At 46.4% G+C, this 26,469-nt stretch overlaps 2 protein-coding genes across 4 annotated transcripts; one reads left to right on the top strand and one right to left on the bottom strand.

The window, feature by feature from the left end:
* Positions 1-994: 994 nt before the first annotated feature.
* PIGC (phosphatidylinositol glycan anchor biosynthesis class C) lies at positions 995-3,607 on the bottom strand. Of its 3 annotated transcripts, none has more exons than XM_004425036.2 (2): positions 3,505-3,607; positions 995-2,398 (listed from the first exon to the last, which is right to left on the bottom strand). In XM_004425036.2, the coding sequence occupies exon 2, from the start codon at positions 2,180-2,182 to the stop codon at positions 1,289-1,291; it is 894 nt and encodes a 297-aa protein (XP_004425093.1). In that variant the 5' UTR covers positions 2,183-2,398; positions 3,505-3,607; the 3' UTR covers positions 995-1,288. The 3 variants fall into 3 exon arrangements, with proteins under 3 accessions (XP_004425093.1, XP_014638900.1, XP_087294082.1); XM_014783414.2 differs by lacking the exon at positions 3,505-3,607 and adding an exon at positions 3,187-3,414; XM_087437956.1 differs by lacking the exon at positions 3,505-3,607 and adding an exon at positions 3,113-3,135.
* C2H1orf105 (chromosome 2 C1orf105 homolog) lies at positions 3,375-26,469 on the top strand. Its single transcript, XM_004425176.3, has 7 exons — positions 3,375-3,800; positions 4,595-4,680; positions 8,137-8,227; positions 16,966-17,040; positions 19,960-20,027; positions 22,695-22,762; positions 26,091-26,469. The coding sequence occupies exons 1-7, from the start codon at positions 3,375-3,377 to the stop codon at positions 26,234-26,236; spliced, it is 960 nt and encodes a 319-aa protein (XP_004425233.1). The 3' UTR covers positions 26,237-26,469.

The following is a 26,469-nucleotide window of genomic DNA, read 5'->3' on the forward strand; positions in this document are numbered from 1 at the left end:
AGCATTCTTCAAAACTTTTGCAAATATCTCATTTAATCATCACAATTCTAGAGGTAGATACTTCCATTCTCACTTTACAAGTGAAAAAACTGAGACATAGCAGTTTGTAACTAGCCCAAGAGCTGAACATTTACTCCCTCAGATAAGCTGGATTGCTCCCCATGACCTGCAGTATAAAGCCCAAATTCCTGAATATAGAACTTACATACACCCGTTACTCAAACCCCTCATTCCAACTTTTCCTCAAATTTCCACAAGCCTGAACTCCCATTAAATATTTTCCCACTCTGTGCTCTGCTAAGAACAGATGTTGCATGGTGGGAGTCACATTTGCGTCCAAGTGAGTTTTCTGGCCTGATTTGACAGAGTTTACAATTAAATTTCGCATTAAAAATCACATTTACAGCTATTGGGATTTCATCAAGATCTGAAGCCAGGCACAAATTCTGACTGGAAACATTCATGTGGAGCAGAGTAGCAGCTGCCCTCACTGGAGAGGGCAGGCTCTCTCCATAGTTTCCCAGTTGCCATTAGTCACCCTGACCTGGCTCCTAAAGGCCTTTGCCACCATCTTTGGCTTAAATCCCACCCAACCTGCAAGACTAAGCTCAAATGCCATCTCCTCTAATATTTCCCAATTACTCCAGCTCAGCTTGACCTCCAGCCTCTCTGAATTCCCCTACCATTTTGCTTGTGTTATGTCACATCACTCTCCCTTGTAGTTAGTTGCGTACAAGCTTCACTAAGAACTAAGCAGCACCTCTGAGCGAAGGTTAAGTGACCAATTCTGTGATCTCAGGCAACACAAGTGGACACAGCATCCAGGGTTCTAGGATTTGAGCTCTAGATAAATGACGGAGCCTGCGTTAGTACACTGAAAACGTAGAGAAGTGACTTTATACATACATAACACATACACACACATACTTTTATCCTCTCTTCACTCTTCATGCCCCTCTGCCCTCTGCTTACAGAACAATCATGGACAACTTGATGGATGTGTTGTTATTTTTTTAATAAATAGAAACCACATCACTTCATTTGTTACAGCAAATGATATAGGAGAGGCAATAATTCAAGAGGGCCCCAGAAGGCTTTTTCACCTGCAGAATAACGAAAGATAAGCACCTTCGCCACCCAAGCCTTTGGTTAACTTTTTCTTTTGATCTCTGTCCTCCTACCCACATCAGTATGCTGCTTCCAGAATTGAACTCTGCCTTCAAATCTTATACTAGTTGGGAGGCTAGTTCTATCAGCTTGTCTTAATAATGGAATGGACGTCCCTAAGTCAGCTAAGGAACCTGGACAAGTCTTCTTTGATTTCAGCCTCATCCCAAGGCCCATGAATGTTTTCTTTAAAAAGCTGCAGGCGAATGAGGTAGAAAGGACAAAGACATGAGATGGAAACCAGCAGAAGGGCAAAGAGTATGGCCCCCACAGCACTAATGGACAGGAGGCCTCCCAAGGCTGAAAATGCAAAAAGCAGTGTGACTCCCACATAGCTGCGGGGAGTACATGCCTTCAGTTTCTTTTGTAACATGGGCCACAGGGCAAAAATCTGGATGGCAAATGTCACCATGATGAAGGCATGCAGGGACCGGGGCAAGCGAGAGGCAAGGCACACAGAAGCAAAGATGGCCATGTTCAGGGACAGTGTGCTGGATACAATGGCAGCATTGGCACCATAGTCGAAGAAGATGAGGTGGCCCAACAGCATGAAGACTGACATGGCATAGATGGTGTCAGTGCTGACAGACTCTGTCAGGGTCTTCAGCACTGGTGAAAAACCATACGTGAAAGTAATGAAGACTAAGGCGCTCTTCAAGTCAGCCCACCGGGTCCGCCCACTCTTCTTCCGTCCTTCACCTCCATCAATGAGATCAAACAAGACATAGCCAACCAGTGAAGAAGCCAGGCCGGTCCCAAAAAGCCAAAGAGGGGCCAGAAGACCCTCGTCCATATACCACCAGATAACCACAAAAACACAGACACTGCACAGCTGCTGTACCACCACACTGGACTCAAATACCACAGCCCAATATTGGTATTTCCGGGCATAGATGTTTTTCCGGAGCTCTTCCAGGAAACGCCGGTCCACGTAGTTATCAGGAAAGGGCTGTCGCTCATATAAGACCTTCTGCCACCTGGCCTCCTTGGTGTTAGTTACAGGTTGGGCACACATTATCCTCTCTCTCACACTCAAGCCAGCTCAATCTCCCTTGCAGAAGTCCAGGTGGTTCTTGTTCTTTATCAAGTTTTGAAATAAGATCACTCTGGAAATTCCATGCTGTGTTGTGGTTGATGTTGCACCGACCTTCCCTCGCTTTCAAAGGCAGCAACCCAGGCTAGACCTGCGATAGATGAGTTTGTTCTCTGCGGCAGGACAACACCCAAGTTCCTAGAAAAAGAGAGAGTATGAACCTATGAAAGTTGTGAAAGGTCAAGGGTAGAACTGAGTTCAAATCAAACCAACTCAGTTTATTAAAGGTCTAAGCAAAATGTATGTGGTGGCCATTTTATAATTATAGACATTCAAATTTCATTTCAGACTTTAAATTATAAACTCTTGGATAATAATAGACATCTGCTAGCCATCACTCATGGAGTGCCTACCATGTGCTAAGTGCCTTACGTAGCTTCTTTCATTTAATCTCCACAACCCTGCAAGTTAGTATTAGCCCCACTTTAGTAAAAAAGCTGCAATTCAAATTGCTTAGGTGACTTTAGCCCAAGTTAACAGTGGTAAATAGTCTGACCCCAAAGCTTGTGCCTGCATCATGTCTCCCTCTAAACCCATTCTTAACTCAAGGGTTCACACATCCCTGAGGTCCATGGATGGGCTTCAAAGCACCCAAAACCCTCCCTGTCCCTGCATGCTTGTAGCTGCATTTATGCACATTTCTAGGCATGGGATCCAGAGCTTTTATTGGGTTCTCAAAAGCATCTGTTATTTAAAAAAAAAAAGTTTACGGTCTAAAGACAACAGTAAACTGCACAATACGGAAACGTATGAGCACTACGGTTTATTCAGCCAAAACCAAGGACTCAGAAAAACTAAAGATTCTTAATCCACTGAGTTTAACATCCTTTAAAGAACTATCATCCTACTTACGACGGCGAAACTCTAGTGAGGATCAAAGATGATGATCCCTTTTTCACAATGGGAAAACTAAGAGTCAGAAATACCGAGATCATCCGGCAAATCTGCGAGGAAAATTCCTATCGTCCGCCCTTATTTCTTCCATGGAGACCACGGGAGGTTTGCTTCACCAGCCAGACACGCTGGGAGCCCCCTCACTGCAACAGGAACCCCAGCGCGGGCATCTCACGGCCGCCCGTGGGATCGAGTCAGGGCGGGGGCGGGGTAGGGCGGGATGTCCCCGGGGGCGCCCGACTCACCCTCCCGGGCCTCCCCCGCCCGCCGCCGCCCCTCACCCAGCCTTGGGCCTGCGGGGGATGGCAGCGGAGGAGGCCCGGAAACACTGACTCGCACTCGTAACCCACCTGCCGCGAGTTCCCAAGGGTGCGCGGCCGGGACAGGGCGCCCGCCCGCCACCTTCCCCATCCGGGGCGCCGGGGTCGCGACGGCGGCCGAGCACTTCCGGGTCCGCCGCAACCTCCGCGGCAAGAGCGCCCTTCCCCGTCCGGCGGGCCCGGGGGTTGGCTGCTGCCCTCTGCTGGCTGCTCCGAGCACCTCCCGGCTCCTCTCCCGCGGACGGAACGCCCGGACCCTGGGAAAGCAAATCACCTGCAGAAAGACGAAAGCGGGCATCCGGAGGGCAGAGATAGAGGCCGGGCTGGTAGAAGAGAGACTATAACGACTACTTTTATTGAGCTCCTATTATTAAGTCAGGCCCTCAGCTAGCGGCTCCCGTGCCTCCGGCATTCATTGGACACATGCTCACTGTGTACCTACAAGTATCGAGTACTGTTTTAGTGCGCGTGATACAGCGGTGACCAAAACAGACAAAAACCCCTACTCTCCCGGGGTTTTCTGTCTTGTGCATTGACCTGTATAGTGACGATATCGTCCCCCTCTCATAGAGGACAAAACAGGCTCAGAGAGGTTGTGATTTGTCCAAGCCACACAGCTGGGAAGTGGATTAATGAAGAATATCCGGTTGTCTACAGCTCCAAAGTGTGGTTCTTTCCTCTTTGCCTCCTAGAAGGAAAGAGGGTGGAGGGCCCGGTGGCTGAAAACAGCCAGAGACTTTGAATAACAGGTTGCTAATATTCAGCTGAGCTCATGGAACTGTTAGAGGTTATATAAACAAGTGGGAGTAATAAAGAAGCAAAGAGATATAGTAGAACACAAGATACAGTGGACACAAAAGTCAGAAAACCGGAATCCACTTACTAGCTGTGTGACTCGGCAAATCACACTAGCTGTGTTTTGATTTCTTCATCTGTAAAATGGAGATAGTACTATTTTCTCTTGCTGGGAGAGTCAAAAGAGTCAAATATAAATCATAAAAATGTTTTATAAAGGGCTGCCTGCTGTATAGCTGCTGTTAGGTTACTTTGGTCATCATAATGATGGCAATGGTCAAGTGCAATGAATTCTGCAAAATGATCTCTTTCCATTTCTCTCCAGCCTTCTGTTCCAAAATTTGACAAGATTCCTTGGTTTAGTGAGGCCAGCCTCGTCAACAAGCCATTAGTGCTCAGCCTCCCCAAAAGGTAAACAGCTCAGCCATTTCAAGAAATGTCTCACAGAAGATGATTTCTTAAGGGTCAGGGGGTGATTATCAGAGGGGCTCATCTGATCAGTTGAGAAACCCAAGACAAGTGCCCACAAACCAGAAATGGCCAGGGTTTCTCACACACGAGTGAGCACCGCATACAGGCCTGGCTGGAGGAGATGAGATCTCAGTTCACCTCCCTCTCTACCACCATCGTTCAACAATACAAGAGAATTTCACCCCTGGACACTGCCTTTCAAAACTCTCGCATTCTCCTTGTCATCTTACCTTTCCTTCTCTCCTTTAGTTTGAAATTTTCAAATTTTAACCATCAAAAGTCTGGAACCCTACATTCCCATCTTTATAGAGTAGCAACTGTCTGTATTTAATTTTGAGACAATCTCCTCCAATCTCCCCAGTCCCGCCCCTTCCAAACAAACTGCTATGGAACATGTTTCTATTTTCCAAAATTGGTCGAGTTGTGTGTAGGGAGCATTTCAATGCCACCACTGGAAATAACTGGGTCCCTGGGTGTGGTGACATACCCTGCTCTGGGAAGGGGAAATGGCAGGAACGCTGAGTGTGAGCTAGTGTGGGGTGAATGGGAGAAATCAGAGGAAGACCAAGAACAGGCAGGCCAGGAGGCAAGTTCTCAGCACCTCATCGATGAAGGGGTTGCTCCCGGGCCTGTGCGGCAGTTTGGTAGAAAGGCTGTACTCTCTAAAAAGAGTTCTTCCTCATGTTGGTAACTGTCATGTACCCTCCTGCTCACTGATAAGTGACTCTCCATGCGGGACATTCCCTCCACATCCTCACTGCAATAACACGTACCTTCACTTTGTCTGCTGCACCTTTAAAAACCACATTCTCAGGGAGCAGCCAGACAGTTTTGTGTATTTTCAGAGCACCTTTGAAGTGCTTGTTGTTCAGTTCTGTTATTATTTTTTTTTTTTTAAAGATTTTATTTATTCATTTTTTTCCCCCCAAAGCCCCAGTAGATAGTTGCATGTCATAGGTTCACATCCCTCTAGTTGCTGTACGTGGGACTCGGCCTCGCGTTGGACAGAGAAGTGGTGCCTCGGGGCGCGCCCAGGATCCGAACCCGGGCCGCCAGCATCAGAGCGCGCGCACTTAACCGCTAAGCCACGGAGCCGGCCCAGTTCTGTTATTTTTACATAATTTTGAATATATCTAAACACTAGCTAGTGTCTTAGTTCAAAGCAGGCAGTCAGAGATTCAATAAACCCAAAGACTTGTTTACTAAATAAAAACACAGATGATGTAGTTCTTATGAAGAGTTGTTAGCACTTCAAGAATCAGCATGAGTAATGAGAGTTTAGCATCTGAGTTGGGGGCAGGGCACAAACTCACATGACAATGACAGTCAGATGGACAGCACAGATGAATAGAGCTGGCCAGAGTGGGACTGCAGTGAAGGGGAGATCACCTTCCTTCACCAGAGGGGACAGTCTGCCCTTACCCCAATCAACGTTGCCTGCAGTATGTGACGCCAGTAGGCAGATCTGCTGGTTTTTCTAATACCAGAAATCAGGATTTTTATGGAAATGGATAGTGTTTTACATCTAAATAGGGACACATTCCACCATCCCATCCCACCCCCGTGCCCATTAGACCTGCCCCTGCAGCCAGGAGCAAAGCGTCGTCCCTGTGAATGGCTCTCTTGCTCCCCACTCCCTTGTTCTCTGCTTATACAGGCCTTTGATAGGGGGTGGGGAGTAGGGTGCAGGGTGGGGGCTTGAAAAAGGCAGGCCCAGAACACAACTGGGTACCCTCAGGACCTGCTCACTTTCACAGCCAGGTCCTGGAGTGACAGAAGGGACAGACTATCCACAGTCAGCTGGGGAGGGAAGTTTCTCCTCCAGCCAGCCAAGCTTGAGCTAGTCTCAAGGAGAAATTACCTAACACGGTCAATGAAGCTCTACTCATGCCTATACTGGGAGATTAGGGCAGCAACCTCAGCCCTCGTTAAGAGAAATGGTACCTACCTACCTCACCAGAATTCTGAGACACCTGGACAGCACCGTGAGGTGCCCGGAGCGTTCAGGAGGACAAGATAGGAATGGAAAGTCCTTTGAAAGGATGATTTGTTTAAGTGTCAATTCTTAAGGACTAAAAACTCCTTATGTGGTCAAAGCTCTGGGTTCCGAACTGTTTATTTTTGGCAAAACCCTTTTCTGAGACCTTGGTAAGAAAGTTCTAAATGTGATTTAAGTATGACCTAGCTTTGGACAAGCAGTTCTAACACAGAACAGTCTGAAAAAGAGAAAGGAACACTTAATGAGATGTGCTCAGAGCAGCCCAACAGCGAGCTCTGGAAACACAGCCGCGGGCCGGAGGTGAGGCCTGGTTCTGAAGGTCAGGGCCCGCCCGCACCACAGACTCACTCCCTCGCGGAGGGCTGGCTCAGACAGGCCTGAGGAAGCCACACTCGCTGTTGGTCTCGGAAGCCCTCGGGTCGCGCTGAGATCCTGTTTATCTGAGATTACTGTGCACTGAAACAGTTCTAAAGTGGCCTCTGGTCAGCATTTGGGTGTCAAGTCCAAGGCAGGCTGTTCACAGGTCAAAGACCAAGGCAGTGAAGGAGCTGGGCCAGACTGGCCTCCCCCGCTCTCCCAGGGCCCAGGAAAATGGAGAGCAGAATGCAACAACAAACGCCTAGTGAACACCAAACCCCTACACATGCCTTTGTTATAAATGAACAATGGATAATGGAATCTTTCCTCATTAGAGAGGAGAGGTGCTCTTGGCAGAACTACCAGCATTCCGAGTTTCCATTTCTTGGATGCCAGGGGCATGCATGGAGCTGCACACACATGCAGTTTATGGTGACCAGGCCCCTGCAGGCCTCCACCCCTTAAACCCTAATAAAATGAACCACACCGGCCAGCGAGGTGGTTCATCCTGTGGAGAGGGCTGGTGTTACCCCTGTAGCATCACTGCTTCACCTGCTGACTGGAAAGAAAGAATGTTCCAGAGGAAAAGAGTAGTTGGAGGGAGATGGTCCATGGAAGGAAGTGGGTGGATTGTTTCAGTGTGCAGGGTCGTGACTCCAAGAAAGCCAGCCAAGCATGAACGGGCAGGCACTGTTAGACATCAGTGACTCCTACGAAGCCTTTTCAGGAAGGCGATCTGGGTGCATTTCACCCATTACACATCTGCTTTTATGACCAGTTTTTTTCCTGCCTTAATTTGTATACTGTCTCTGACAATCCACAACCGGCTTTGATTAGTTCCAAACAAGAGGGGCAGAGAAGCCAGAGTGACTTAAGAGGAAAGCCATCCTTTGGGAGCTCCAGACTGGCCTGGGCCCTCTGGGACTGAGGTGGGGGGCAACTCCTCAGAGTGTCTCTTGGGTTCTCTCTGAAACAACCAAAGGCCTAGCTCTTCAACCCAGGGGATATGGTTCTAACTTGCTCTTGTTTTGATTACTCAGATCTCCTCATGCCTCTGCCACTTTTCTGGTTTCATCCAAGAAGGATATGAATTTGCCAATTTTGTTTCAAGTTCCAGATGTCTTATCTAAGGTACTCAATTTTTTTTAATTGAAAAGAAACCTATAGCTAGTTCTAGGATGGCACAGAATGTGAATACAAAGGCATGTCCTATCTCCTTAGCACAGCCGGGTGCCTGGAACATCATCAGTGTTCAGTAGATGGTTGCTGAATGAAGTATCATTCATGGAGGCCTCACCTGGCCCCCAGTGCTTAGGGCATCTGTCCTCTAGAACTAAGACTCGAGGCATGAGGTTAGCATCGCCAAAAGGGAAACCAAAAAACTTCACATTGAGGAATCTGCGCTGAGACGGCAGCCTGTGTCCAGAACCAGGCCGTTTCTGGAGTCTCTAAGCCCCTCCCATCGCCACCGCGAACCCCCTGTCTCCCACCTACAGCCCCACACCCATGGAATTTCACATAAAAACTCCTCCTCCCCCCTCCACCTCACAGAAATCAACCATGACAGGCTGCTGAGTGACTCTCTGTGACACTGTGCTGCATAGACATTAACAGTGCTTATGAGGTCAGCACCTCCCCGAGGTGGAGAAAGAGAGGGAACTGGGGACTGAGCAGTTTCTTCACCTGAACGGTGCCCGTGGGCAGTGCACGCGGCGGTGTTCCTAACGCGCTCGGCACGGTGCGCCGCTCGCAGGGAGCGCTCGGTTGCCGGGAGCCGCAGTGTGACCAGCCCTCGCGTCAGTGGACAGGTGCTCGCGGAGCCCGTCTGGTTTGCTTAATACACGTACAGGGACGAGCGAGTCAGATGCCGTCTACACGAGCGAGTGGGCGGACGGGACAGGTCCGCACCGTCCGCACATAAGTATCAGAGAGGGGCAGAGTGTGTGTGTGGGGGGGGAGGGTCGCCTGCAGGTTGGGGAGGGGTGAGCAGGGATGGAGCCGAGGGCAGGATTCAGGAGGAAGCGGCATCTGCGCTGGATCTGGGAGCTCTTCCACAAGCGGAGGGAAGAGCCAGGGGAGCAAAAACGCGGAGACTGCGCGCGCGGGAAGCGCTTGAGGCCCGACCGGCGTCAGGCCCGCGCGCTCACATGGCGGGAGCCAAGAGGACCGGTGGGCACAGCCAGAGCCAGAGGGCCCGAGAGGCCAAGAGCGGCGAGGAGACGGTCCCGTTTCCAGCACAGGGGCGGCAGGGCCAGGGCTGTGCTTGAGTCACCACATAAATCCCGCCAACACCTGGACAGGCGAGCAGGTGAGAGTGCCGCGGTGATGCCCGGAGGGGGCTGAGCGGGACAGAATCGACTTGGCAGCTGCTGCAGAAGCAGCAAGAAAGCCTCTAGTCACTCAGGCTGAACTTCCTATTGAGACAGGCTCTCCTCTGCCACCGAGCGCCTCCTCATCTCAGGTTTGCTCTCAGTCTCAGTGCACTAGGCCATCTCCAGGCGCCAGCTGGGCTGGGCGGCAGGAGGAGGCGGGAAGCATTAATAATGACCAGGGCTTGTGAGAGGCCCACCTTCAGCGGGTCTTAGAATTTCATGGCTGCAATACTCATGATGGCCAGTAGACGGCAGCCAAGAGCAAGCCGCTTGGCCAATGGGCTGAGGCCGGGAGCCAGTTTCCACCCAGCAGGTCACAGATCCATTACTCCTCCTGGGAAGGGAGAACTGGAGCATAGCTCGCCCTTACCCTGTCGGTGGCTGACCCTCCACCAGTGTGTGTGTGTGTGTGGGTGTGTGTGTGTGGGGGGGTGTGGTGTGGGTGTGTGGGTGTGGTGTGGGTGTGTGGGTGTGTGTGTAGAGAGCTGCCCATGCGGTTTGGAAAGGCAAGCCGGTGTAGAGGCTTAGGGTTTTTGGCCGGGCCTGAAAATTAAATTGACCTAGACAGATTAACAGGAGAAAAGCATACGAATTTATATAATAGAAGTTTTACATGACATGAGAGCCCTCATAAGAAATGAAGACCCAAATGTTTTTATACTAGGTTGAACGGAGAGAGGCAATTGTGGAAAAGTAACCAAAATATATGGGAGACTAAAGAAGATAAGAATTATTTAAACAAGGTCTGTTTGTACAGACTTCCCTCGGCTTTAACTTCTTGTCCTTGATGATAAGAATGTTGCTTTTCCCCTGGTGTAAGGAGGACATCTTACACATGGTGTTTTATCTCCTCCTTTTAGGAGGAAAAGGAGGAGGGTCAGAGCGCCCTTCTTGCATCTGCTGTTTTTTATAAGTGCCTTGAGCTCGAAATAATCCTTATGCCGAAGTAGCATATTTAGCAGAGGCCTGTTCTGCCACCCTTCACAGGGAACCTGGGATCCCTGTCTTGTTGGGACACCTGGCAGTTACCTCAAGTCTGATCCTTGCCTGTCGCTCACACCTCCTCAGATCTCAGAACACAGAGTCAGCTGTGAGCATGAAGGCCTGCACACGTATGCTGTGAGATAAACACGGGCTCCGCCAGCAGCTGCTCTTTTCTGGAAGGACTGTGTTGTATCTCGCAGGAGTGGAATGCACTGTGGACACTATGTCATCCTTCATCCTCTAAATCAGGGGCCTGCTAAGAGCCCTGCAGCCAGCCAGAGGTCCTGGCCCTTGGGCATAGGTGCAAAGGTCCTGCCACCTGGCTCCCTTCCTCCTCACTGTCACAGGTCAAAGGGCAGAACTTTGAACATGCATATTCCAAGTGGCATTCCTCCCCTGCCCTGGAGCAGTCCCGTGCAGAGGCAGGTGTCTGTGTGTCTGCAGCAGTATTCCCTGATGAAGAGACAGAGAGACAGACAGAAAACAGGCGCAGAGACTGAAAGACAGGGAGAGGGCGACAAACAGCAAGACCCCAGAAGCCGAGAGACATACAGAGAGGGAGGGGTACCAAAAATACAAAAAAGGAAATAGAGGAGGAGAGGCAGAGCTAACAAAGAAGAAAAATAGAAAACCAAGAGAAAGAAATGAAGCCTAAGTATTTCCCCGTCTAAACACCTACTGTGGAGAGGCTTCTTTATTAGGCACGACTTTCACCTGCCATTTAAGGGCATCAACTCATGACTCCCCAAGATGCTGTGACATAGGAAAGGGTCGTCTCATAGTTGGACAGTTGAGGCCAAGAGGTGACTTACTCAGAGCCACAGCAAGGCAGAGCAGATGTGTGTGGGCGAGCTGGAGAGGTGCCACGGGAGACCCTGGAACCCTTTTGCCTTCTTGCTGGGGTTGGGTGTGACTGAGCTAGAGCCCCCAGTTACCCATCGGGTATTACATGCTGCCCGCTTTCTCCATTCCTGCCCCACTCCCTCTCCGCTCTCTTTGATCTGGGTTTGTTCTTCCAGTCTGACGAGTCAGAGTAAAGATAAGAGCCTTATTTATGTTGCTTTTAGCAGACTTGTGACCAAAAGCCCTGGGTAAGGACATCATGCCGTAGCAGAGACGTAGCTGGGAAAGGTGGAGGAGGGTGACTTCTAATATTCTCACCACCGAGAACTCGTTTTGTTATTTCTCTCTCATTGAGTCTCAGTTTTTGAAAGCTCGTGACCACCAAGGGAACTACCTTGCATATTCCTAAGTCCTTTCCCTGTTTATATTGATCAGACACATATAACTGGAAATGAAGTACTAATGAACACCACTGACCTCAGATAATGATGGTAATAAAAACCAAGTTTAATAAGTCTGGATGGTAGGTACACATGGCTGTCAATTATTTTGTATATGTTTGAAATTTTTCCTAGTGCACAGTAAGAGGATTTTAAAAACTATATTCAGCTTTACTCTTCAATTGAGATGGCTGGTATTTTCAGAGAGCAGGAAAATGTGCAATTATCATGGGGTTCTTTTTGAATATTGCACATAGTTCTCTGACCAACACTTTTTGGATTCCAAGGGATATAGGAAAGGTAGTCTTTTTTTTTTTTTTTTTTTTTTTTGCTGAGGAAGATTTGCCCTGAGCTAACATCTGTGCCAGTCTTCCTCTATTTTGTATGTGAGCTGCTGCCACAGCATGGCCACTGATAGACATGTGGTGTAGGTCTACACCTGGGAACCGACCCCGGGCCACTGAAGCGGAGTGCCCTGAACTTAACCACAAGGCCACTGGGGCTGGCCCAAGGTAGTCTTTTTTTGACCTTTTATCCAAAGAACTTTCTGGCTGACTGAAACTAAATAGATGTGCTATTGGACAAATCTCTTAAGCTTTCTGGGCCACAGTTTCCTCGTTGTGTTTGTTGAAAGAATTGGGCTAGGTGACCTGTGAGGTCTCTGTCAGTCAACGCGGGAGTGGAAAGGAGAAATGGAATAGAGGTGTTGAAGGGCAAGAAGCACAGAGGCAGGTTTGTCAGTGCTCTTCAAGACATGCTTGCCATGGCTATTTTTAAAATCACCATCTGGGGCTTACATTTTCAGTTTTTGGTATGTGGACAGGTGTGTGTGTGAGAGGGAGAAAAGTGGAGGGAGGGAGAGGGAGAGAGAGAAACGTCTTTCTCTGTTTCTTTACCAAAGACTCAAGGAGGCCAAGGACTTGGGCCACGAGCCATATCTTAGGAACATTGGCAGATATTGGCCTCAAATGTTAGAATGTTTCCAGTTGTGAAGTGTGAGGAGCAGGCTTTGGCTTCTGGGGCCTGGATGAAATCTGCATCGTACCTTGGCCAGGCTCCCAAAGATCGCTCTCACGGTCCCATCACAAGTGTCGACTGCTGTCCTGGGGACAGCTGCTTGGGAAATGAGAACCCCAGTAACGTTTCAGAGCCTCTTTTCTTGGTGGCTCTGACTCTACAGATGATACAGCCAGGGGCCTGTGCTCTGAACCACGGGCCAGTTCGCTCTCCATTCCTGCTCCTGCTGCTGAGCTGGCCTTAAGGAAACCAAGAGTGAGAAGGGAATGCAGCAGAAGGAAAAGACCTTGGTTTCAGGGCTGGGAGACGAAGCAAGACAGGAGAGAGAAAGCTGAGGCCTAGAGAACATGGAATCCCAAATTGTCTGTATCACCTTATTTGTAGACTCTCCAGGGTCTGGAACCCAGCAGTTTGGGCTCCCGGCTGATGCCTTTGCCCAGCACAGCGTGTCAGGTGAATTTGTTGCACACTGATGTCCCGTAACTCCCCTGAAGACAGTGTTATAATAGTGATCTTCACACGCATGTGTATTTTGTGTTTTAGGTGTGTGTATATATGTTGGTTGTGTCTATATCTATACCTGATAGTTAAAAATGCTCATAATGGCTCATTCATTCAGCCAACATGTGTTGAATGCCTACTGTGTGCCAGATTCTGTGATAGGCTCTAGGAATACAAAGATGTGTGAGACGTGTTCTCATTCTTAAAGAACTCAGCCTGGTGGAGGAAACAAACATGTTTAAAAAGAAAAAACAGAATAACAGTACAAAAAGCTGTACCAAATCTATGATGGACTCAGAGAGGCAGGCACCCAACTCAGATGGGGGGGTGGGAAGTGGTAAGAGGGTCAGGAGAAAGATTTCCTGAGAAGGTAATATCGAAGCTATATCTTAAAAGATGAGGAGTCGACAAGGCCAGGTAGGGCAATATATAAAACATGTCGTCCTTCAGGTTCCGAGAGATGACAGTCGTCAGGGTCGTGGGACTCTGGAGCCACAGTCACAGCTGTCAAAGACCTGGCAAGATGCTGCCACGCACCTTGGAGATCGCTCACATCTGTTTGTTAGTTGACTTGTAGTGATCTCTGTGATCCCATTCCCTGTAGGGTCTAATAGTACTCTTATGGAGAAACCAGAAGTCTGGAAAGGTGAAGGAATCAACTGCAGGAAAGACAAGAATCTGCTTGTAACTCACTAAAAACAAGCCTGCCCAAGGATTCTCCCACTTTCACCTCCACCTGTCCAGGTCTTCCTCATCCTTTCAGACCAAGTGCAAATGCCACCTCTCGAAGCCCTTCTTGGTTCCTCCAGTGGGACGTGGTCTCTCTCTTTTCTAAGTATCATTGCTTCTTCTATGATACCTACTGTGTCCAACCTTGAATTGCAGTTTCAGAGAGCTGTCTTAGGCTCAGAACTCACAGATGTGAGGGATGGAGGGAAGAGCCAAACCCCAGGAGATACCACCCCCAGGGGTATCAGGGAAGATATGGTAGAAGTTTGAATCAGCCCAGAAGCAGAGGAGTCAGCACACACGGGCACCTCCTCTCCAGCCTCTCTTCTCGCTCCACCCCTCCTCCCACCAGACAATCGGCCATTCCAAGCTATCCTCAGTTACCTGAAGCAGATTTGCTAGGTGATTCTTCTGTGTTGTTGCAGTGTTTCCAGGTTGGAATGCCCACCCAACTCGTCATTCACCCCTCCAACACTACCAAGCATTGCCTACTCTTTGAACCCTTCTCAGACCCTTCCCTCTATGCCCCGTCCCCCACCCAGGTGAGTTCAAGACTCCTTTCGGTTTCACTGTGGCTTCTGTTTCTATTGTAGTACCTTCCACACCATTGTACTTCTTGGTACACAGTCTGCTGGTGGTGACAGCTTAGAAGCTGTGTCTTATCTATCTCAGTGCCCCCAGTACCTAATGAATGGGCAAATGAATGAATTTGTATTCTTCCCTGGTCTTCTTTAGGGCCAGAAACTTTGTCTTATTCGTCTTTGTGACCCCTTCACAGCACCCTCCACACGGTGGCCTCACAATAACTGTTTGTTGTTGAATGAATGAAGCTAGTCATTCACACTCATACTTTAACATACCAGCCCACAACACTGTAATACTGAGTTGATTCTTTTAAAATGGCCTATAAAAATGAAATGTATTTTAAATATTTGTCAAAAGAATCCAACTTTGTCCATAGTTTTCAGTCCTCAAGCCCCCAATAATGCCTCACCCAAACGCCATATGTCTCTCACAGGACGAAGCTACTTGCAGACCAATCCAGCAAAGGTAACCTTAGGGGGACACCCAGGTACTCGCTACGTGGCATAGATATAGTCCTCCTCTTCCTGTTCCCCACAGCTCCCAGGGCAGCAGGAACGGGCCAGGATGCAGGTGTGCACACGTGTAGTGATAGGGCAACAAGCCGAACAAATGGAAGGAGAAGGTTCCGAACAAATGGAAGGAGAAGGTTTCGGTTCAGAGTGATCACTTGCTTGTCTCTGTAGCGCTCCTCTTCCCCATAGTCTATGCTTCCTATGAACAAATCTCAGGACTCTGATGTCAGTGTGAATGAGGAAGGGTAAGAAAGAATCCTCAGACAGAATATTAGCCTCAAGCTCCCAGTTGTTCCCTAAGCAAGCTTTCATCAGAGATGTGAATAAGAACCTCATGTTGCAGGTATAAATGCTCCAAAGCCCTTCCTTCCACCCTTTGGCAGAAGTGAAGTCAGAAAAAAAGCAGTGTTTGCAACAGCCAAGACGTGGAAGCAACCTAGGTGCCCATCAAAGGATGAACGGATAAAGAAGACGTGGTATATATACACAATGGAATACTACTCAGCCACAAGAAACAATGAAATCTGGCCATGTGTGACAACATGGATGGACCTTGAGGGTATTATGCTAATCAAAATAAGTCAGAGGAGGAAAGTCAAATACCATATGATCCCACTCATAAATAGAAAATAAAAACAACAGCAAACAGGGGCCGGCCCGGGGGCATAGTGGTTAAGTTCACACGCTCTGCTTCAGTGGCCCGGGGTTTGTGGGTTTGGATCCCAGGTGCGGACCCATGTACTGCATATCAAGCCATGCTGTGGTGGGGTCCCATATAAAGTAGAGGAAGATGGGCACGGATGTTAGCCCAGGGCCGGTCTTCCTCAACAAAAAGAGGAGGATTGACAGTGGATGCTAGCTCAGGGCCTATCTTCCTCACAAACAAAACAAAACAAAACAAATAAAACAACAACAACAAACACATAGAGACAGAGATTGGATTGATGGTTACCAGAGGGGAAGTGGGGAGGGAGGAGGGCGAAAGGGGTGATTAGGCACATGTGTGTGGTGATGGATTGTAATTAGTCTTGGGTGGAGAACATGATGTAATCTACACAGAAATCCAAGTATAATGATGTACACCTGAAATTTGTATAATGTTATAAACCAACTTTACCGCAATAAAAAAAAAAAGAAAAAAAAGAAAAAAAAAGCCAGTGTTTGCAATGAGCAGACAGAGTGCGCCCACTCTCCCTGCAGTGGGTTTCTTTGCCCAGGCTGGGACAGCCCAGAAGAGGGAGGGGGCTCAGGACCCCCACATCAGCTCCACTTCTGCTTATGGCTTAATCCATGGCTCTCAGGACATGCAGAAGGGCCAAGTAGTGCTGGCCGGTGTATGCTTGAAAGCTGATGTGGGGCCAGAGTAAAGGTGTGGGAAAAGGGGATAACGCTTGGGAGGGGCCAGCGAAAGGAGGTTTGCAGAAGAGAAGTCTTCTCTTCATTTTTCTTAGGCCTTCAGACGTCCTCCGCTAGTCCACATGGCGGAGCCTTTGTGTGAAATGGGGAAAATGTGCCACCTACGAGAGAGTGCAGTCCCTCAGACATGGGTGCTCAGGTTGGAAAGACAGACCTCCCTGGATTTCAGCCCCCAGCCTCATCTGCCTCTGCCAGCTGTCTTATACCTGTACCACCGTATGCAGGAGGCTTGAGGCCACCGCTTAGTCTGTGGCTCACCCCCTCCAGCCTAAACCTTTTCTGATCCTACCAGCTGCAGCCAAACCTAGATTCAACCTCCACCGGGGATGGGGCTGAGACCAGAGTGTCCATCTCTGTTTTATGGAAGGAATGACTGTTACCTCCCTCACTGCTCCACTCCCTTCCCACGTCTTTGCTGCTCCAGATACCATACCATTTCCTCACCTGTCTCTGTCTCTCTCTCCCTTCAGGTCAGCAGGAACCAGAGTGACCCCGTGCTGATCAGAAACAAGCAGCTGTGCTCCACATGTCGAGAAATAAAAATGGTAAGCCAGGAGGATATCAGAGATGGGCATGGGCATCTCAGGGCGCAGCACTAGCCTTTCCCCCACAAAAGCCCAATAGAGAGAGACCATGATGGGGCCCCTTGCAGGGAGGGCCTTGATAAGGGCTGCAAATGAGGAACTGCTGGCCCTGGGAGCACCATCATCTGGCACGATATGATAAACCCTCCCCATTTTCAACAAACTGAAAGATGAGCCAAGGTTGGTTGGGCCAGAGGGGAAGAGACGAGATGAGCCACTTTGCTCTGGGCTCCTAAGGTAGCGGCACCTATAGAGGTTCAGAGGGTTGTGAAGCTTCTTCTCCCGCCTTAACATGTCCCCAGCACAGCACACACAACACAATCTGCCGCCACCACTGCAGCCATGAAACAAGCAGCTTGGTCTTGGGTTTATCATTAATTCAGTCAGGAAAAAAGCTGGGGACAGATTCTATAGCACTTTCTAGTTAGTGGGGGTGTCTGTAACTGGTGGTGGAGGTTTGGGGGAGGGGAGTATGAGGAGAAGAAAGAGGATATCAGAGGGATGTGGAGGCACCAAGGACAAGCTCTGCCGTGTCAGAGTTGCTGAAGAAAGAGGCCTGCTTCCAGAGGGAGCTGTACAGCTAGAGGTAGGACTCGGGTCAGTTTAGGGGTTAGGGCGAGGGTCAGTAAGGGTAAGCATCAGGCTTGGGTTGAAGGTTAATTTAGGTCAACAGTTAGGGTTGGGGTAAGCGCTGGGGAAGGGTCTCCTCAGTTCTGCTGTTCTGTGATTCTCCTTTGACTCGGGGAGCTGGGTGGGGCTAGATGTGCAGTAAGAGGAAGGGCAAGGAGTGGAAGAAAGACAGGAGACAGAGAGGCTCCTTCAGTGAGTTCCTGGCGAAAGTGCTTCTGACTAGTAGGGTATGGGTTTGCGAAATTTTTGTGTGGGATTTGGAAATGTAACTGAAGCTACCAACAAGGGTGTACCTGGACGTTACAATCTATGTTCACGTTCTACATAATTAGGATTACAGTGTTCACTGTTAGCATTGACGGGAATCTGGGAAACGAGGACTGGGATTTCTCCTGGCCTTATTCCTGGAATCACTGTGTCCACATTTAGAATGCGCTGACCCCAGGCCTATGCTGGCCTTGGCCAGCTGGCTCACTCAGGACTCCAGCAGCCGTTCTCTTTCTCAAGACCTCTCTGACCTTCGCCCTTGCCCAGGCCTCACTGAGTGGAACCACATGCTGTGGTTTTGCTGTTGGCTGCAGATTCCAAAAGGAAGGGCCTCAAACACAAAAGTGCCCAGGGGCCCTTCCCTACTGCTGTCAGAACCGGTGCACGCAGAGCCTGGTGGGCAACTATAGAAAGTTAGAAAATAAGTGTGAAATACCCTCACTATGTGCAGTGGCACCTCAACTTCCTTCGGTCAGGAGATTGGGGGACTGCACATCTGCTATAGTTACTGAGACCCCTCCTTTCTCAGCAGGGGGTTGAAGGGAGATGCTGGGGAAGATATAAAAAGACTCCTAAAAATAGAAGGAAATTCCTCAACCTGATAAAGAGTATCTATGAAAAACCCGCAACTAACATCATACTCAATGGTGAAAAGCTGGATCTTTTCCCCTAAGATCAGGAGTAAGACCAGATGTCCGTTCTTGTCACTTTGTTCAACATTGTACTGCACATTCTAGTCAGGGCAATTAAGGTGAGAAAAACAAACAAAATGCACCAGATTAGAAAGGAAAACCTAAAACTATATTTGCGGAGGACATGATCTTATATAAAGTCCTAAAAGATGCACAAAAAAACTATTAGAGCTAATTAATGAGTACAGCAGAATTACAGGATACAAGATCAAGCTACAAAAATTAATATATTTCTGTATACCAGCAATGAACCATCCAAAAACAAAATTAAGAAAACAACTCCATTTACAATAGCGTTAAAAAATTAAAATACTTAAGAATAAATTTAACAAAAGAAATGCTAGACTTGTACATAAAAAACTATAAAATATCATAGAAAGAAATTAAAGAAGACCTAATTAAATAGAAAGAACCCCATGTTCTTGGATTGGAAGACTTAATATTGTTAGGATGGCAATACTCTCCCAAATTGATCTAAAGATTCAGTGCAATCCCTCTCAAAATCCCAGATGCCTCTCTTGCAGAAATTGACAAGCAGATCTTAATCTTTTCATTGTCATGGCTATAATATTTTTTGAGAAATAATGGAAAAAAAAGTGTTTCTTAGTGAAAATACAATCTCCAAAAGAAAACCAACATCTAGTGCTAGTAATAAATCTGAAAAAGTTCAAGAAAGTGATCTCTTAATTGGGAATACTGTAACTGTGTAATCGATTTTAGCCCTGTATGAAGGGCACACTTAAAACTTTCAAGTGAGCCTCAAAGTGGATTCATTCATTCACTAATTTGATCAACAAATATTTCTTAAACAGGCACTGTGTTAGGACTGGAAATACAAAAATAAAGACGTGGTCTCTGCTCTCATGAAGCTGAAAGTCTATCAAGGAAACCAGGCAGGTCAATACAGTAAAAACCTTCTGAGCATTCTGATAGAGTAAGCCCAGGGAATGTGAGAACATAAGGCAGAGGACCACCTCACAGTAGTCCAGGAGTCAGCAGTGTCTGTGAGAAAGTGACAGTTAACCAGAGGCCTGAAGACTGTTGGGAGGTCGCTGAGCAAAGGCGATTGGAAGGCTTACTCATCTTGCGGTGTCTAACTTCATACTCTGATGATCAGGGAAGAACAAAGACCCTATGACTTGGGGACAGGATGATCCCCTCTGCCATGCATATCACAAAAGGATGTATGAATGACTCTGATATTAAATACAACTTGAGTTTGCTAAGTTGTCATTTATTTAAATTAGAATGCAGTTTTGGGCAATGTTCTAAATAAGACTTTCTTCCTCAGATACAACCAAGAACTATGATAGTCCCAGGTGATCTGAAACTATCCTTTAAAAATTTTATGAGTCGTAGGTAAGTCAAAGATTTAAAGCGGGACATGACTTTCATTCTGATTATATTAGTTTGGGGACACAGGATAGTGGATTGAAAAACATAGTAAGTAGAATGTTTAGGCAATGCTTAGGGAATGGGCTTCTCGACTGGTTTCATTTTCTGCTTAAACCAAACAGTTAGACCAAAAAAGTTTTCACCTTTTTGCTTGAACAACTATTGAAAGTACTGTAGAAAGTATAATCTTCCTTTTCCACCTTCACAAGCACAGTACAAGTAATAGAATAAGAGATTTCTTTGATAGGCAGAACTATTACACAATTTCCAGGTAGATGACCTATCTAAATCAGAAGGTATGGGAGATTACGATAATCTGTCCTGAGTCCAGGATGTCCTCTGTGACTTTTTAGTAACTGAAATTCCTGTCAGTTTATTTGATTGTCATTTATTGCTTTCTTATCAAGATCAAGTATATCAAAAATAAAATCCAGTCAGAATTTTGATTAGTTGGATTTCAGAGTTTTTTTTCTGTATTTAACTATCAGGGAAGAAAGACTCAGTTTTACTTTATTAAAAAACTCAAAACATGGACTCACCCTGGATAAGGTACCAATGTAGGTAGACTTGCCTTGCAACAGATGGTTAGAATGTAGACACACAGTCTCTTTTACATATGACCAATGTAGACACACAGCCACTTTTGCATATGACCAATCAAAAAAGTTTTATGTGATTTAATGGCAATCTTTACTTTGTTTTTCCTTATACAGAGAGCAATAATGCGGAAAAATAAATAGGTCTTTTTGTAACCTTATGTTGGACAGCAATAGAGGTTATGATTCCTTGTGTGACTTCAGGGCCCTTTGTTCCAAGCTGAGATGTAGACTCTGATGCCTTGAATTCATGTACTGGGTCCTGGCCCGGTGAGGCGGGGTCATGGAGGAAATAAGTATTTGAGCACTACAGGCTCCAGCACTGATAACATTCACCTACTCTGACCTTATACTTTTAAGGAACTCTTATATCAGATCACAATAAAAGTAATTCTAATAAATATTCTTTATGGACTTTATTTATTTATTTATTTTTTTGTGAGGAAGATCAGCCCTGAGCTAACATCCATGCTAATCCTCCTCTTTTTGCTGAGGAAGACCGGCCCTGAGCTAACATCTATTGCCTCCTTTTTTTTTCTCTTTGTCTCCCCAAGGCCCTAGTAGATAGTTGTATGTAATAGTTGCACATTCTTCTAGTTTCTGTATGTGGGACGCCGCCTCAGCATGGCTGGACAAGCAGTGCGTTGGTGTGCCCCCGGGATCCAAACCCGGGCCGCCAGTAGCGGACCGCTCGCACCCACCCGCCAAGCCACGGGTCCGGCCCCTCCTTACGGACCTTAAATGGAAAACTGAACTATCAGGGATTTCTGAGCAAAAGTTCACTTTTTTATAAAAGAGACTTTTGAAATTTGTTGACCCAATTTATTTATCTTTCAAGTTTGATCCTTTAAATAAAGTCGCAAATCCCAAATCATTAGCTGGTTTTATTTTAAATGAATAGCTCTTATTTCTTTAAAGCTAAGACCAAGGGTTGAACCAATCCTAAAATCATGTCAATACCATCCAGAAGTATCATTAGATTGGTCATTTTTTTTCAATGTAATAAAGAAAAACATACCACTTCTGTTTGATATTTAGCTAGTATAACTATAAAGTAAGGTCCTGGTTCTCTTTGTAGCTTATAAAATCTGTCCTACAATTTTTAATTCACACCACATATATAGGCAGGTGGAATTGTCCTCACTGAAATAATAGTTTTATAAAAGTGACTTTAATTATAGCCATTGTAGGAATTAAATAATGTTCATTGAATGGAAGGAATGAAGGAAAGAAATATGAGTGGATAGACATATATTTTTGAATTATAGTATAGACAGATCTTAAACTATTCAGTCTTACAAATAGCACCTTCCTGTTCGCCCAAAATGAGTAATAGAAGGGATTTTTCTTTTTCTTAGTCCCTGTGAGTCCTCCAATGGCAATTGAATAAAATAAACTGGCTGGACTGGCCATATTTTTGGTAGCAAAGTAAAAATAATCTTGAAAAATCTTTGTGGAAGTAGAAACCATGAAATGAGTGTAGAGACTTAGCCCATCAAAATTTACAAATTTGTCAGTTTTTAGAAATTAAGCAACTTGAACTAATGTAGAAATGGCTTGGGATCATATACATTTTAGTTGAGGATCACTTCCACAGCCTTAGCCACCAGGAGAAATAAGATGTGGTCAAGACATTTTCTCTAAAATTGGAAGGTTCTAACCAAAATATTCTCAGTTTTGCACTTGAAGGGTAGATTACTGATCTGGAAGAGTTGTTATATTTTTTTCTGGAAAGTACAGGATTCTTTCCTTAATCCCATCTATTTTCAGACCATATATGTTCTGATAGTGAAATAAAACATTTTTTTAAATGAAGATTTTATCAAAATCTATGAAAATATCACTAAGTGAAAAAAGCTTGAGAAGCAGTGGTCTTTGGCCCAGTCATCTCACATTGCTAGAAAGTGGCCTGAGCTCCATGTTAACAGGTACTGGATTCAGGAAACCATTTGTGTTTTAAAATACATAACGACACGTTCCTTTCCACCAAGACCTAGCCAACCAACTAATGTGTTTTCTTGCTTCTTCCAATCAGAATGATGAGTCTTCATCCACCAAAAGCCCAGACTGTGTCTAAACCTTCCCGTGGTGACATTCCAACAGGTTTGCTTCCTTTGGGACTACTTGTAGTGGGAGACATGCTACCCCCAGAGTAGTAGAATGAAAAGTTTAATCCCTAAGATAATTTCTAAATTCTCTGAACAAATTCCCATTCTCCATCTTTTTCTCTTTCACACACTGCTTATTGACTTGTTTTGGTTGGTCCACAGCCCCCTCTTCACTCCAGCCCTACCTGTCCCCTCTTCAGGCCTCACGTGCTTTTGTCCATGTCATGTTCCTTGCCAGGTCTTCTCCACACCACATGGCTCTGCTCCATTCTTTCTAAAAAAACCCCATAATCCACTTGCTGAAGAATTTCCATAGAGATGGAGCACAGAGTAGATAATTTCCTTCTCAGGCAGTCCTGATAGTACCAATTAAGGTGAGAAGGAAACGGCATCCCCACGCCCCAGGAATGCCCTCACCAATGCCCTGAACTTTCCACCCCACAGGCTCCCTAAAACACGTGCCTTCTCCTGGCAGCTGCCCAATGCTCTTCTTATGTTCACCTGCTATTAATAGGAAAAAGATAGCAGCTCTCTCTCCAGCTTCAGCATTGGCCTAAGTCTCATCTTTTAGAGAAGCCAACACTGGGCTGGTGAAGGTGGGAGTGGGTCATTCTTGGGGATGATATAATTCAAGGGTTTAGTGCAGTGTAGGCTGTCACTTTAGTAACTGCCCATCTTCTCATTTGCTGCCATATTAACTGAAGCCACCTTCAGTTTTTCTTTCATTTGATACACAAAATAAGGAAAATCAGTATCACATTCTTCACTTAATACAGATGGGAAAGTTTAAGCCCTGGGAGGTTGCAGGGAAGCTAGAGCCAGAACTGAACGGAGAAGGCATCAAGAAAGGAAATTTGAGGATAGAAGGGACAACTTGTGGGGCCGGCCCGGTGGCGCAAGCGGTTAAGTGCGTGTGCTCCACTGCGGCAGTGGCCCGGGCTTCACCAGTTCGGATCCCGGGTGTGCGCCGACACACTGCTTGTCAAGCCATGCTGTGGTGGCGTCCCATATAAAGTGGAGGAAGATGGGCATGGATGTTAGCCCAGGGCCAGTCTTCCTCAGCAAAAAGAGGAGGATTGGCATCAGATGTTAGCTCAGGGCCGATCTTCCTCACAAAAAAAAAAAAAGGAAGAAGGGACAACTTAAAGGGTGCAAAAAGGGAGGACCAGAGACTCAAGTAACAGCTGAGGTTTGGAGACATCTACTCTAGTGGAGTGAAAGACTGCTAGTCCCGATGAATCCCTTCTTATGTATCTAAAAATATTGGCCTAGTTCATGGCTCTCATTTAACCAAAGTGGACTGAAGAGCCAAGAACTAGGAGCATCCATCCAATGAAAGCTCCTCGTTCTGCCATTCTTGGGTCTGCAACCACCTCATTCTCTCAAATTCAAGAGAACACTGGGTGACCGGCATGTGCAGTTGGTTTCAGGGTTCTTTGTACCAGCCACACACTCATTTAGAGTTTCCTTTGAACCTGGATGTTTTCAGGCCTGCCTCACAAAGGAATGAAACATACACACACAGAATTACATGCCCTTCCCTCAGCAAGAATGTTACTTTCTGATTCTACAGGACAATGTGATAAGATGCCTTTCATCAATTTATTAACCCTGGGAGTGTGTTTCTGTTACCAGTATAAGAGCTAGACTTGGTGTACACAAGATCAGCATATTGTGTTCTTGCACAGACCTGGTTCTTGCCCACAGAGTCCATCCACGGATAGTAATCTTGGAGGTGGGGCTTCAGGGAGAGTGCTTATGGACTTGGCTAGGAGCTAAAGCCTGGTAGATCTACTGTTGATTACAATCGAGACCCTTCTGAGCTGAGCTTTGCTCTTGTGTGTGTGCTCTCTGAGATTATGGAAAAAGCACTAGCCTAAGAGCAATGAGACTTGGGTCCAGATCCTCAGTTTTGCTGTGCAGGCTTGGCCAAATTGTTTAAACTCTCTGGGCCTCCATGTTCCCACCTGTAAAACCAGAAAAGCATTTTGCTCACCCCCTCACCCCTGCCCCCAAGAGCCAGACACTCAGTACAAGCAGCCTTCACCTTTGATCAACCCAGAAAAACTGCTGACACTGCCCCAGCCCCACTGGTTTATACAACTTAGACATGTCCTTACTACAGCACTCGTGGCTTATTGCCGAAGCTGCCACCCACCTGTGCTACGTTGCCTGTGGACATGCTACAAATATCAGATGGCTTGACTCATCCCAGTGAACATTACTGCCAATGATTGTCTGACTCATTTTGTTGATCACAACAGTGATTTCTGGTATTTTTCTGGATATAGCTAAATCCAGATTTATATGTTATCAGTAACTATTAGTGAGAACTAAGTACATGGAAAGCGTCTGTCTCTATAAGTGATGAGGATTTCTTCTGGATTTGTTTATCTTGACTCTTGCCTTGAGTCTAGAGTTCCATGACACCCACAGCTCTTGTTGTCAATAGATGTTGGTAGAGATGCTAACCACCTGACTTGAGCCTACCACCTGGCACAGTGTTATGATAATGGTACAAAGAGCACTGGATTAGGATTAAGGAAATCTGGGTTCTGATCCTCAGTCCATAGGGCCTATGACCCTGGACCTCTGTTTCCTTTTCATTACTGTGATGAGACTGAACTGGATCCTGGGTTTGTGATCTTGTGACATCTCTTAGCTCTCATTCAGCTTGACTAAGGGGCTCATTCCAGAGAGTTCAGGACTCCAATTCCCTTAGTGATTCAGTGACTTCCAATGGGAAGATGTTTTTTCACGCACTGATTTACTCTCCTTCACAATGTGTCTTCTGGAAAAGTTGAATATTAACCATCTTTTTGTAAATAAAATCATATTCAAAGAAGTCAAGATGGTGAGGATTTTAAGGAGCCTTAAAATAAATTATTTCATAAAATGAAGGTTCCTTTGAAATGCATATACTTTTTCCCTGCTGTAGCCCTTTTGTAAGACCATGTTTGTTTGTTTGAAGAGCAGAAGCACATACATGTCCATGAAAAGTCTTCTGAGAATTGAATCCTCTTTTCCTTTGACTCACGTTACAACTCCAGACACACTTTATCTTCATTTTTAATTTAATTGGCAATGACTCCTAAAACTTGAGTTTTATTTCTAGGTACTCCTTTGTGGCCTCTTTGACAAGATTTGTAAAAGCCTCATGTTGTGAGGTATAAGATGGTTCTGCTAAAAGGAATTCTTGTGTGAATTTTGAATCTGTTTTATAAGGTTGAAGAAGTCTTTGGTGACCTTTGGTTATTTTGGGTTTCTTTAAAAATAGAATCTAAGCAGCCCTTGTCCTTCCTTCTTCTTGCACTGTCCTCCAGAGAGCATTCACTACAGACTGCCCATTCTGGGCCCCAGGACAGCTGTCTTCCATGGAACGCTGTCGGATGCCTACAAAACTCTGCAGGAGACACAACTCTCTTACTTGTCCGGAAAGAAGCCAATGGACAAGACAATGAGGCAGTGAGTGGTCGGAGCTCATCACCTTCCAGACTCGCAGAGAGAAAACAACCTCTCGAAGCCAGTTTCTGACACTAATGCCTTCTCATAATTTCCTCCTATCGCCAAAAAGATGACTCCATTTTGCCTTCCTAAGAGTTGCTAGAATTCTAGCCCTTGCCACTGTCTTCTCACTTGCTTCTCCTAAAGACAAAATGGATTAATTTACATCATTATAAAGACTTATTGATTACAATGGAA

The sequence above is a fragment of the Ceratotherium simum genome, chromosome 2, assembly GCF_057802395.1.
Source record: "Ceratotherium simum simum isolate JZ-2026a chromosome 2, ASM5780239v1, whole genome shotgun sequence".
NCBI classification, from domain to species: domain Eukaryota; kingdom Metazoa; phylum Chordata; class Mammalia; order Perissodactyla; family Rhinocerotidae; genus Ceratotherium; species Ceratotherium simum.

Coding starts and splice junctions, on each gene's coding strand:
- PIGC (XM_004425036.2), bottom strand. CDS start 2,182: ATGTGTGCCCAACCTGTAACTAACACCAAGGAGGCCAGGTGGCAGAAG.
- C2H1orf105 (XM_004425176.3), top strand. CDS start 3,375: ATGTCCCCGGGGGCGCCCGACTCACCCTCCCGGGCCTCCCCCGCCCGC. Junction 8,228..16,965: donor TTCCAGATGTCTTATCTAAG/GTACTCAATTTT, acceptor CTCTCCCTTCAG/GTCAGCAGGAACCAGAGTGA. Junction 17,041..19,959: donor CATGTCGAGAAATAAAAATG/GTAAGCCAGGAG, acceptor TTTCTTCCTCAG/ATACAACCAAGAACTATGAT.